The sequence below is a fragment of the Moschus berezovskii genome, chromosome 11, assembly GCF_049115385.1.
Source record: "Moschus berezovskii isolate FMDL1 chromosome 11, NW_MosBer_1.0, whole genome shotgun sequence".
NCBI classification, from domain to species: Eukaryota; Metazoa; Chordata; class Mammalia; order Artiodactyla; family Moschidae; genus Moschus; species Moschus berezovskii.
The window spans coordinates 105,033,349-105,046,786 of record NC_142470.1 but is presented as its reverse complement, the minus strand read 5'-3'; the positions used below and the strand labels follow the sequence as shown (position 1 = coordinate 105,046,786).

At 48.0% G+C, this 13,438-nt stretch overlaps 1 protein-coding gene across 12 annotated transcripts in view; it reads left to right on the top strand.

The window, feature by feature from the left end:
• Positions 1-13,438, top strand: part of INPP4A (inositol polyphosphate-4-phosphatase type I A) — a 139,969-nt gene that overhangs the window by 69,437 nt on the left and 57,094 nt on the right. For all 12 annotated transcript variants that reach the window (XM_055400546.2, XM_088841656.1, XM_088841657.1 and 9 more), the window contains 6 exons: positions 6,058-6,176; positions 8,287-8,403; positions 8,692-8,771; positions 10,342-10,453; positions 11,209-11,299; positions 11,761-11,908. In XM_055400546.2, the coding sequence (XP_055256521.1) occupies positions 6,058-6,176; positions 8,287-8,403; positions 8,692-8,771; positions 10,342-10,453; positions 11,209-11,299; positions 11,761-11,908 (667 nt within the window). The remainder of the gene's footprint in view (positions 1-6,057; positions 6,177-8,286; positions 8,404-8,691; positions 8,772-10,341; positions 10,454-11,208; positions 11,300-11,760; positions 11,909-13,438) is intronic.

The following is a 13,438-nucleotide window of genomic DNA, read 5'->3' as shown; positions in this document are numbered from 1 at the left end:
GGTGAGGACTGACAGGGCAGCAAGGCCTTTGGGCGATGGAGATGCTCCCTGTCTGGACAGTAGCGGTGGGTCGAGGCGTGTGTGCGCTGATGAGACCTGAGTGCCACACTTAAAGTGGATGTGTTACACATACACATTATTCCTCAAAGGCGATATAAAGCGAAATGAAAGAACAGATTGCTGGACCTTTGTGGAAGGCTCACAACATGAAAGAAAAACAAGATTAGAAACAATAGAACCAGGGCTTCCCTGGTAGTCCGGTGGTTAAGAATCCTCCAGCCAGTGCAGGGGACACAGGTTTGATCGCTGGTCCAGGAAGAACGCCTGTGTTGTGGAGTAACTAAGCCTTGTGCATCACGACTGCTGAAGCCTGCGTGCCCTAGAGCCTGTGCTCCACAATAAGATAAGCCACTGCAGATGAGAGACCCACACACCGCAACGGGAGAGCAGCCCCCGCTCGCTGCAACCAAAGGAAAAACCTACACAGCAGGAAGACCCAGCCCACCCAGAAATAAATAAGACTATCCAGAAGAGGGGGTAAACCGAGGAAGAGGAGGATTGGGAAACAGAGCCCAACACAGGAGAGAAGTAAAGAAGTCCTTTAATGAATAGTGTTTCCTTAGCTCTAATAATGTAGGACATGGATGTAACGAAAACGTTGAGTTAATCTGACTAAAGAGAGAGAATGAGTTGGTCTAATGGAGATAAAAATCTTCAACCTATAATAGAGATCTAGAAATCAGGACATTCCTGAATCTGACAAGTCAAGGGCTATAATATAGTCATATTAATTAGACAGACGGAGGAAGAAACAGCTTAAAAAGGTGAGGGAGAATTTTATGTTAAATGAATTTTACTACACATACACACACACACGGAGACACACACACACGGACACACACACACACACACAGGTGCACATACACACGCAGACAGACACACACACCCACCCACCCACCCACCAGAAGGTGAGGAGTAGGAGCCAGATAATTGAATGGTCAAATATTTTATCTTAAAAACAGAGTTTAAAACTGAAAGCACTCATTTAAAAACCTTTATTAGAGAAACTCTTAGCGGGAAAGAAAACCCTATCAGAGAGGCCCACAGTCACCATTTTGGTATATATCCTTGCAGATATTTTTTTACACCTACACAGTGCTATATGGAAATTTTTAGTGATTTCTGGTTGTGGAGGTGATGGAATTATTTACAGAATTACCATCCTGGTGTTTTTTAAAAGTCATTTTAGAAAGTCTTTATTTAATTTGTTAATTCCTTCTGTTTTATGCGTTGTGGTTTTTTGGCCATGAGGCATATGGGAATCTTAGCTCCCTGACCCCGCGTTGGAAGGAAAAGTCCCAACCGTGTACCACTACCCCTGGGGAAGTTCTATCATCCTAGTGTTCTTAATGTGGTTTTTTCATGTAGCAGAATGTCACCGGTGTCCTTTAATTTTAGTCTGCATGGGTCTGCCACCTCATCATTTTAGATGCCTGCAGAGGTCTGCTGTGTAGCCATGCCATGTTTATTTTAACTAGTCTCCTGTTGCTGGACACTTTGGTCTTCTCAGTTTGCCATCGTGAACACCAAACAGTGAAGGTGCTTGTACCTGGGTCTTTCACATGTTTTGTTGCCCCTTTCCTTAGGATAAATAAGAGGATATAGAATTGCTGAGTCAAGTGATACGCACCTGAAATGTGTTGTACCAGTTTACCTCAGTAGTGTTTATTCAACTGGACCACAGATTCTCTGGTTGGAAAGACACCGCATACACATCAGGGATTAATGGTTTCTATGGAAATATGCCAGAGGAGTTATGTAAGTGATAAACAGGAGGTATGGCTGTGGGCCGCTGTGAGGAAGCTTCATGGAAGTCATGGAACTGAGCTAGGGATTACACCTTGGGTGAGATTTAGACAGGTTGGATAGGGACAAGGCCAGGAGAGAATGTCACCTGTAGGGAGGTATTTTCTGAGAGTGGCAGTTGGTCCATCAGCCCTTAAGCTGACCGCAGTCTTTCCAGCCTTGGGCCGTTGCTGTATCTCAGTCTGCCTGCCATCACTGGGCTTTGGGAGACCAGGTGTGCCAGCCTCACATGATGAAAGGGCAGGCCGAGAGACTGGACCAGGGTCTCCGTGGGGTGTAGCTTAAAGGAGAGAGAACAGTGGCACGGTCATGTCTCTGATATGGAGGCAGACATCATAGAAGAAGTAGAACAGAATTGAAAAGGACAACAGGGGCTTCCCTGGTGGCTCAGTGGTGAAGAATGCCCCTGCCAGTGCAGGAGACATGGGTTCAGTCCCTTGTCTAGGAAGATCTCACAGCGGAGCAGCTAAGCACATGCACCCCAGCTACTGAGCCTGTGCTCTGGAGGCCGGGAGCTGCAGCTGTTGAGGCCCGCACGCCTGGAGCCCCCGCTCTGCAGCAAGGGAAGCCCCTCACTGCAACAAGGGGAGCCCCTCAATGAGACAAGGGGAGCCCCCGCTCTGCAGCAGGGGAAGCCCCTCAATGAGACGCCCGTGCACGCAACTGAGGAGGGGCCCCCACTCTCCCCACAGCTGGAGAGAAGCCTGCACGGCAACAGAGACCCAGCACAGCCAAATATAAATAAATCACACTGTGTTTTAAAAAGATAGTAAGACCTTAAAGCTTCTGGAAGAAAAGAAACTGAAGAACTCACAACCACAACTTTGGGTTAGGCAGAGATTGATTACTTGGCAGAAAGTACTATATGTTTTAGTTGTCTACTGCTGCTGTGGCAAGTTACCCCAATATAAGACCTTAAAACAAGCCAAATTTACTGTCTTACAGTTCCCTTAGGTCAGAAGCCAAAGGGCTCAGCCAGGTCTCTACTTAATCTTATAAACACCAAAGTCAGAGCATCAGCATGACCGCAGTCCTCCCTGGGGACTCTAGGGGAGAAGGTGGTTCCTTACTCATTCAAGTTGTTGGCAGAATGAATTCCTTGTGGTTTGAGGACTGAGGTCCCTATTTCTTCGCTAGCTACCAGTCGAGGCCTGTTCTCAGCTTATAAAGGCCGCTCACGCTCCGTGGCTGTGGCTCCTTCCTCTCTACAGCCAGCAACGGCAGGTTGAGTGCCTTTCATGCTTGGAACTTCTCTGGTCTTTTTATTTCAATTCACATCTTTGTAACTCACCCTTCCATCTTCCTCTTGTACTTTTAGGAGCTTGTATGATTAGGTTAAGTTCACCTAGATAATCTGCAGTGATCTTTCCATGTCAAGATTCCATGACCTTAGTTACATCTATGAAGTCCTTTTTGCCTGTATTGTAAGATTTTCAGACGTTCCTGGGATTAGAATGTGGGTACTTTCTGAGGGGAGGGACATTTTTCTGCCTGCTAGTCCCTAAAATTAAAAATCTAAAATAAAAAACTCTAGAAATCTTTGAGAAAATGAATAAATAAACCACAAACTGGAGAAAAATATTCACATATACCTGACAAAGGACAGATCTAGGATAAAATGCTTACAAATTGACAGTAAAAAAAATCAATTTAAAAATGAGCAAGACTTGAGCAGACTCTTGACAAAAGTTATAAAAATGAACAATAAACACATGGTGAAAAGATGCTTAACATCATTAGTCATCGCAGAAGTGCAAATGAAAACATGTTCTTTAGAACAACTAAGATAAAGGCTAACCCCACCAAATGTTGGTGGGATTCAGAGCAACTGGAACTCTGGTAAATTGCCAGTGAGATTATAAAGTGATGCAGCCACTTGGAGAAGGAAATGGCAACCCACTCCAGTGTTCTTGCCTGGAGAATCCCAGGGACGGGGGAGCCTGGTTGGCTGCCGTCTATGGGGTCACACAGAGTCGGACACGACTGAAGCGACTTAGCAGCAGCAGCAGCCACTTTAGAAACCTGTCAGCTTCTTACAAAGCTAAGCATGTTCTTCTCTACTATAACCTAGAAGTTCCACTCCTAAGTGCCTATGCAAAAGAAAATATATTCACAAAAAGATGTGAATATGAATGTTTATAGCACCTTTATTTATAACGGTTCAAAACTGCAAACGACCCAACTGTCTATTAACATACAGTGACTGGTAAGTAAATTTTGGTATATTCATACAATGGAATATAATTCATCAGTTTTTAAAAAGAATGAATTGTCAGTATATAAACAGTACAGATGAATCTTAAAAACATTCCATTTATGTTCAAGAAATTCAGGGACAGACAGAAATGGTAAAAATCAGAAAGTGGTTGCACTGGCAGGGGAGTTGGCTGGGAAGTGGGAGGGGGGACTTTCCTGTCTGATGGACAAAGTCATCTTGTTTTGTGAGTGTGTTTGATTGTGAAAGCTCACTGAGTGAAAACCTAGGCTCTTTGTATCATTACTTATATCCAATAAGTAATGAAAATCCATAAAAATGTATGAGAAATATTACAAAGAGATCAATTTTCAGAAGTAAATTAATTTTCAGAAGTAAAAATCAGTTTCTGAATTTTAAATCACCAGTGAGCATTTGAAATATAAATGAGAATGACAAGAACAGGAGTAAAGACCTCTAAAAATCCTCTCCTCCATAAAGGCAGTGAAAAAATGGTGCAGATCAGTTATTTCAGCTGCCAAGATGCTGAAACAAGCTAAGTGCCCACCAGCAGCTGAATGGATGGAGACGTGGGGGCGTGTGTACGTATACGTGGTGTGTGTGTATATGCACATGTTACAGATGTGAGTGTACACACACACACAGAAATACAAACGATGGAATATTACTCAGCCATTAAAAATGGATGAAAGTTTGTCCTTTGCAGCAACATGGATAGACTTGGAGGGCATTATGCTAAGTGCAATAAGTCAGAGAAAGATAAATACTGTATGATATCACTTATATATGGAATCTAAAAAATACAGCAAACTAGTGAATATAATAGAAAAGCAGACTCAAATATGGAGAACAGACGTTTCTAGTGAAGAGGGCAAGGAAGGGGCATATTGGGCTGGGCATTGAGAGGTGCAGATACTGGGTATGAGATGGACTCAGGGCTGTATTATACAGCATGGGAAATAGAGCCTACGTTTTGTATTAACTAAGGAAAGTAACTTTTAAAATTCTATAGAAAATTAAAAATTTAAAATAAAAACAATTGTTTCAGAACTCTGGGAATTAAGCAAAGGCTTTCAGCACTCTGGGGCATGTTCATTGCCTCTCCAGAAAAGCCAGTTCTTGTTATGAGTGTTGGACTTTGATTTACCATGTATTTCATCAGTCACAAGGTGGATATCTTTCTCATCTTTTAGTATCTAATCAGAAAGTGTCTTATAGTTAATGGCATATCATAGGTTAATGGCAGTGGGCCTTTTTTTCTTTCATAATGCATTTTACAATAGATAGTGTGTTAGATTCAAAGAAGTATGATCATTTTTCTTGTGGGTCCCTTGTATGATTGACTTACCTGAGTCTTACAATCTATTTCAAAATGCCTAGTGCAATACATTTTCTAACTGAAACGGTTCTATGAAGTGTCTTTAGTTCTAAAAAGCCACATGTTTAGTAATCTCGCATTTGATATGAGTCTTACAAGGAAAATGAATGAGCAATGATTTTCTTAAAAAGAAAAAACTTTATTTTGCAATAGAATTTTAATTAGCTTCCAGCATATATCACACGCAGGCCCAGGGATACTGTGAGCTTATGAGTGCAGCAGCCCTGGATGCAGGCGTATGCAGCTGGGTCTTGATTTCATAGACTCTGTGGCTGCTTAGTTCCAATTAGTTATTAAGGTCAAACTTCAGACGTTTCCTGTGTCATCCATTCCGTGGATGAAGAGAGCCTTCCATTGGCAGTTATGGCATTGCTGTCCTGGGGCCAGGAAGCTGGGAGGAATGGGAAGGGATCATTTCTGATTTAAAAAGTCTCCTCCCTGTAACAGCAGTCAAGAGTGATTATCTCATTCCGTTGTGTGGGTTTTACTTCTTTTACCTTCTTTGGGTGTGTTTGGAACAGAGATCTAACTGAAGTCTGATTTTTAAGATCCATTTCTACTTTATTTATTTTATTTCTATTCTATTTTAATTTTGTAGCCTGCAGTGAGCTGCATACTCCGTCACTAGATCGAAAACCAAATAGCTTTGTGGCAGTGAGCGTGACCACCCCGCCCCAGGCATTCTGGACGAAGCACGCACAGACGGAGATCATCGAGGTGGGTGCTTCTTGCCCCCAGTGGCTCCAAGACTGCTTCTGGTCCCGGTGGGAGGTCTGCTCAGTGGCCTGAGCACCCATAGCTGCCGCTCTTCTTTCACGCGTTCTCAGCACGTTGGTATCTTTCATCACACTCACTCATCTGGGTGGTGCCTTCATTTGCCATGTTGTTTATAGTCGCTTAGCCATGTCCGACTCTTGTATGACCCCATGGACTGTAGCCCGCCAGGCTCCTCTGTCCATGGGATTCTCCAGGCAAGAATGTGGAGTGGGTTGCCATTTCCTCCTCCAGAGGATCTTCCTGACCCAGGGATCGAACCCAAGTACCCTGAATTGGCTCTTTATCACAGAGCCATCAGAGAAACCCTTTATTTGCCGTATCCTTTATAATTGTTGGTTATCTACTGGCTGGCTGTTTTTGAACAATGACCCTCTAAGGTTGATTGCTCTTTAAGAGGTAAGACCTCATACCCGCTTCTCATCTCTAGTTGGCTGCTACTTTTGGACACCTGTGGTCTTTAATCAGAGTTTAGAGAATGTTAACTGTCAGCCAGCCCCCTTGCTGGCCATACTTATTTTTAATGGTTTGTATTTTTATATCCTTTTTTGAGTTGTGTGTTATGTATTTACTCTTTATATGAAATGAAATGTTACGCAGTCACCTCAGGAATTTTACCAGATTTCTTTAGATAATTGAGCACATTACATAAGCTATGAAACTAAGTGTAGGAGGTGGCTGGTGTGAGCTCCTTTAAGATTTTGTTGGTGGTGTGAGTTTCTGTGTGAATGATGCCCTCCCTGGCAGTCTCCAGCAAGCAAACTGCATTTCTCTTTCTTTCCAAGTTTCACATTTTGCCTGATAGACCCTCTCATTCCCTTGGAAATTTATTTCCAAGTTCAGGCCAACAGTTCCGATTTCTAAGCATTTGTCTAGCACTGCCTACACATGAAGCACAGCACTGGGAGCTGTGAATGACACAGTGACCCTTGAGCCCCTGCCCCTGCCCTCAGGGAGTCTGCCAGGCTGGGGCTGAGGGGGCTGAAATGAACGTGGCTCCATGCAGACAAGCTGAGTGTGGGCCGTGTGAGAGCAGAGAGTCCAGGACAGTGCGTGGGGCCGGGGTCCTGTCCTGCTCACTGTGCGGTTTATACTGTATCATGTGCGCACAAGGCACTGCAGGGGAAGCAGGGGGTCTGGTCGTGCCATAGCCAGCTGGTCTACAGGTATGGGGGAGTGATCTGGGGCCTCACTGGCAGCAGGGAGGAATGGAAAGAAGGGGGCATGAGAGGGAGATTCTGCAGGTGGAACTTGCAGGGGTGAATCGTCTCTGGTTGGTTCAGAACAGCAGAGAAGGCAGCACAGCAGGTGCCTGGGTCTGGAGCCTCCTTGGAAGGAGAGTCAGAGGGAGTCTAGCAGATGGAGTGGCTGGGTGGGGCTGACCCTAGCAGGTCACGGCGGGGTGGGGGTGGGGAAAGAGGAGACGAGACTGTCCGGCAGATGGCGAGACATCGGATCTGGAATTGCAGGTATAGACAAGAACCGCTAACAGTTTGGCTGAGATCACTAACCACCACCTGAGGAAGTGAGTTTAATGTAATGGCATTTGAGGTCAGGGCTGGGCTGCCAAGAAATAGTGACCTATGATCTAGAGACTCACAGCTCATCCTCAGAAAAAGACAACCTTAAAAAGGCTGGACCTCCATTATTACAAACCCAGGATTCTAGAAATAAACAATTCTGACCATTCATTTCCTCTTTCCTCTTTCCATCTGCCAGCCTACAGTAGTAGATCCAAGTACATCTGAAGTTGTAAGAGTAAGAATACATGGGGATATTCAGCTCATTTCAGTTACAGAGAGTCTTTGCTGCTGGGGGAGGAGCCCTTAGGGTGAGCTCATGGGCCCAGCGTGTGGTGGTATATGGGCTTACAGGCTCGCTCTCTCTTGGAGAGCAGAGTTTGGCTTGTCTGCATCCCTGTAAAGCCTGTTTGCATTCCTGTTGATCCTGGTAAGATGTCAGTTAGTTTCTCCTTCTGAGAATGTTGGTGTATTTCAAAAACAACCACTTTAGAAAAATGCAGCTCTGTTCTGATTTTTTTTTTCTGTTGTAGGGAACCAACGATCCTATATTTCTAAGCAGCATTGCCTTCTTTCAAGACTCTCTCATCAATCAGATGACACAGATCAAGCTGTCCGTGTATGATGTCAAGGACAGATCTCAGGGAACAGTTAAGTACCATGTTGTGGTTTGTGGGATGTTCTTCCCTTCTTTTTTTAAAGCTACATAATTGTCTGAGAGGTGAACACAGACTGACTTTACTCCTGGCTTGCGAATTAATGTCCAGGTGTTTTTGTCTTTGGGAACATGTTTCTGAGCCTCCTATTGGGCTCCTGAGATGAAGTCAGACATGTTGAGAGAACCAGCCAGCTGGACCCACCCCCTCCACCCCCCCGGGCCTGAAAGCTGGAGCAGAGGCATAGCGTGTGCACTAATGCTGTCTCCCCCTCTCCCTCAGATGTACTTGCTGGGGTCTGGAACTTTTGTCGTCAAAGATCTGCTCCAGGACAGGCACCATAGGTTGTATTTAACACTAAGGTTGGTATTTAATTTTTCTGTCTGCAAGGATCTGGAATTACAAGATCCAGGGACGGATGGGGAAGGTCCGACCCTATATTGAGAGAGTGTCTTACCCTCAACCCCCATCCCGGAAGCCAGTCTTAGGGGGAGGTGGTTGTCACTGAGGAGAAAGAAAAAAACAGCCTGTCAGAGGGCCTGTCATGAAATGGAAGTGTGCAGTGTTCATGGGAAGTATGAAGCCCTAAAGGAAAACCTTTGTGTGCATATAATAATACCAAATGTATTTGGCTGTAATCTGTGCCCCCCTCCCCCAGTAGGATGTGACCTGCCAGAGAGCAGGTATCCCAAGACTTAGAACAGTGTCTGCTGCTCAGAAAATATTTGTGGAAGGAACAAATGAGGGGAGGGAGGGGCCGCCCCCACTGGGCTGGGGTCAGTATGTCAGTCCTTCCCAAATTCATTTTAGGGGCAGGTCCCACCCTGATGTAGTGTTCTTTCTGTCCCTCCATCTTTTCTTTTCCCCCCAAATAATGTAAAAATTGGGAAAACAGTCCGAACTGGCAGACAGTTTTGATGTAGGAGATGAATTCTTGACCAGCAGTATGACATTCTGAAGATGCTGAGATGACAGTTTTGCAGGTGTTGGGGAGGGCTTGCCCTGCAGTGACCCTGTGTGTGTGGAGAGCCTGACTCAGGACGAGAAGGGTCTTGGGAGAATGGGTAGGTTCACGTCGGGGAAGGATGGTTAGAGGAAAACACTCAGGTTCATGCATTGCCAGAGCCAATTCTGGTTGGACATCATTCTTTTTAAAAGGAGGTAGAGATGGTCCTGAACAGTGACTGGGGTTGACCTTCCCAGGCACGAGAACCATGAGAATTAGTCACACAGGATGGTGGATGGGTGTGGCCATGCAGAAACTTAGAACCTGGCTGAGCCCCACACTTCAGATAAAAAACCCAAGGCTTCACAGTATTGCTTTATGAGTCAGAGCCTCACCAGAGCTTCCCTGGATGAATCAGATGGGCCCAGGCAGCCGGCAGCCTCCCTGAGGTGTCTTGGGGTGAAACTGACTAGGGCTAGAGGGGCCTCAGCCGTATCATGAAGGATTCAGAGGCTTTGGGAATTCCCAGATGACCTCCGCTAACTGAGGTCCAGGCCTAGGCCTTGAGGCTAATCAGAGCTTGAGGATGGAGTGGATGGAGCAGAAAGGGGTCCTGTGCCAGAAGAAGATGCTCTGGGTCCTGACTCTGAGATGTTTCCCCGTCACTCTCAGGGGAGGGGCAGCCCAGGGCTGAGGGGCCCCTGCCTCCCAAGCAGGCAGTGGCTTCTCCCCTCCTGCTCTACTGGCACATCCGCGCTTCCCCGTGGGGCCTTGCCCCTCCCAGACGCAGCCTTCCCTTGCGGCCCCACCTTTGCTCACCTGCTGCCCTCAGAGCCCCCGCATGTGGTAACTGCTGTTGGACTGGCCAGCTGGCCCCGTCCTGGTGCCCCCAGGACCCCTCGACCATCCGGGATGCTGAGCTTTGCATTTAGCAGAAAATGAAGCACAGTCACAGCACCAACGCCGAAGTGCGTTGCTGGTTGCAGGTCTGCAGAGAGCGGCCGCGTGGGCACCATCACTGTGATGGGCTGGCAGGTGGAGGAGAAGTCAGACCAGCGGCGCCCAGTGACCCGGTCTCTGGACACCGTCAACGGGAGGGTGAGCATAGCGCCTTCCCCCTCTGGGTGGACTCAAGGGCCCTCCCAACAGACGTGGCCTCTGAGTTCGGGGGTTGGGGGACAGTGGGGCCCCAACCGGACATGCCTGCGCCCCCAGGCACTTATCCAGTGGACAGGGTTCCCCAGCCTCTGTTCCAGGTCACGGCTGGCTCCTCAGTAGCGGGAGCTGCAGGCGGGAGGGGAGAGGTGGCCTGCGGCCTGTGGGCTGAGAGCCAGGTTGTCTCTGAGGGTGGGGTACAGTCTTCCTCTCCCAGACACTCCCTGCCCTTGGCCGCTTGGGCCCCTTCGCACACCTGCGCCCCCCACCCACCTCTCCCTGCCCCTGCCATGCAGAGCCGCTCACACACTGTCAAACAAGAGCTCTAATATAAGAGCCCAAACACTGATAAGTAGTCATTATAAAATACAGAGATCTCTCATTGTACCCAAAATAAGTCTGAAACGTTAGCTCTGGAAATACTCTCGGGCCTGTCTACTGCCGCCCTTTCATCCTACACAGCAAAACACTCAGAGACAAAGGGAAGTGACTCGGTCAGAAGAGTGCATTTCTAGAAAACTGTGTGGGTGGAGGGCGTTCAGTGTCCCAGGCGGTGGCTTCTCTTGTTTGTGGCTGGGGCTGGGTGTTTCTCATAGAATTAACTGTGGCTGTTAGTTTCAAGGAGTCTTTTATGGTCTCTGATGCGCCCTGGAGTCATCTGAGTCAGTTTCGTCATGCTCGTGTGTATGTGTTTTTAGATGGTTCTGCCTGTTGACGAGAGCTTGACCGAGGCCTTGGGGATCCGATCCAAATACGCTTCGTTGCGAAAAGACACTTTACTGAAATCGGGTAAACAGCTTCCTCTGTGGGTACTCTTGCTGCTCTCGTGAGTGTCCACTTGGGCTCGCGGTCCCCTCCCCGACCTGCTCTGATCGTCTCGGGCATGTCCACCAGTGGTCACCTCTGTGCACGTCAGCATGCCATTCTTTGGTTCAGCATATTGGGAACTGGTGACCCTCCAGGGAAGGGGCTCCTCCTTCCTTTTGCCCTGTCTTGATGACCCGATGACCAGTGGCCTCCCCACCCAGTCCTAGCACCTCCAAGCCAGTGACGTGGTCTGGGATGACAACACTGCATGTCTCAGGGTGGGAGCTTGAGGCTCAGTCACTCGGTGGGCTTGGGTGTAAGTGTTCTGATTCCCTGCAGATAAACAGTAAGGAGACCTGGGGGTGAGGGCACCATGTGCGCCAGGGAAGGGGGCCGTGGCGGCCTGCACCCGCTCACTGCAGCCTGTCTCTCTCCCGCCTCAGTGTTTGGTGGTGCCATCTGCCGCATGTACCGCTTCCCGACCACCGAGGGCAACCACCTGCGGATCCTGGAGCAGATGGCAGAGAGCGTGCTGTCCCTGCATGTGCCCCGGCAGTTTGTGAAGCTCCTGCTGGAGGAGGATGCAGCCAGGTGAGGCCCAGGGCTCCTGCCGGCCACCCCTTCCCGCAGGAAAGCTCGTAGACGGGGCGGGTGAGCACGAACCTCAGACAGGCCAGGTTGCACACCCAGCCCTGCCGCCTGCCTGCTCCTCAGCCTGGGCTCAGTTTGCTCAACTGTGTCCCCCGTTTGTGTGTGAGGAAGTCACAAGATCGCATGCCCGACAGGCCAGCTGTGCCAGTGCTGAGCACGTGTTCCCCCGCTTCAGCATTCCTTTTGCTGATTTAATAATGGTAAAATGGTATGACTTTTTAACTTCAGATAATGTATTAGATTCCTAAAAACGTTTATAAAATTAGCCCCCCAGAGGAAAAAGTGCATAGTGTAAAAAGTGAAAGAGTGCAAAAAGGCTTCTTACAAAAAATATAAGTCTTGCGATGCTCAACTTTCTTATTTCCCAAGAAACAACCACCTCAGCCACGTCAGTGTTTTCTGCTGTGTTTCTGTGTATATACACAAAGCACTCAGTCATTTTCAGGGATTAACTCCTGATGAGGAAAGGAAAATCCTCATAAGTGATGAGGACTTTAGGTCTTTGATACTCTCTCCCCAGTTTCCTAAAATGGTTATCCTTTTTAAAAATCCATTGTGTGTGTTCACTATTCTGATCGTGTAGCGGTTATTTCCTGCTGAGCTGAGATCATATATCATTTCTGTTTCTTCAGCCATGCTGCATGGCAAGCAGGCTCTTACTTCCCCAGCCAGAGATCGAACCTATGCCTCTGAAGTGGAATCGCAGGTTCTTAGCCAATGGACTCCCAGGGAAGTCCCATATATTTCAGTTCTTAAACAGCTTTCATTTTCGTGGCGAGCCCAAGTCCCCTCTTTCTTGTCCTCTCCCTCACTCACCTCCACCTTTTACACCTGGGCAGCTCATCACCTGTATGGACAGTGATGGGAGCGATGGCTGAGGTTGCCAGTTTCCCCAGGTCCTTGTCCCAGATCTGGAAGGGACGCCACTGAGACTCAAGGGCCTGGCGGCTGTGGGGTCCGCACTGCTGAGCAGCCCAGCTGCAGACTCGTTGGACAGCTTTATGTTTTGCAGCTCTGCTCTGGGAGGGTGGAAAGGCCCGTGCTTCCCAGAACCCAGGGGGCAATGACAGACCCTGGTGCGGGTGAGGAGAGGGGAGAGGGTGGTCTGGGAGGATTGGACCTAAATGGACTGCAGCTCAAGCTCTTGTGGCCTCTGGATACGTGCATGGTCACAGGGGCCATGGCAGAGCCACTCCCCTCTCCAGTCCTTCGCTGAGTTTTCCCTGAACATCTAGGTTCCTACGGAAAGCTTGTCTGTGTGGTTTCCATGCGGTCAGTGGTTGCCCACCTTTCTTATAGCCGCATGTGGAGCCCTCTGCCATGCTGCCCTGCTGCTGGCCCTGCAGACCCACAGGGCCTTCCCTGGGTGTCAGTGACACGTCCACGGCCATCTGTCCTCCTGGTTGCTCAGGACTCCTGAGCCTCTGCCGGGAGGGAGTGGGCGCCATGGCCTGATGTGTGTGTTTTGCT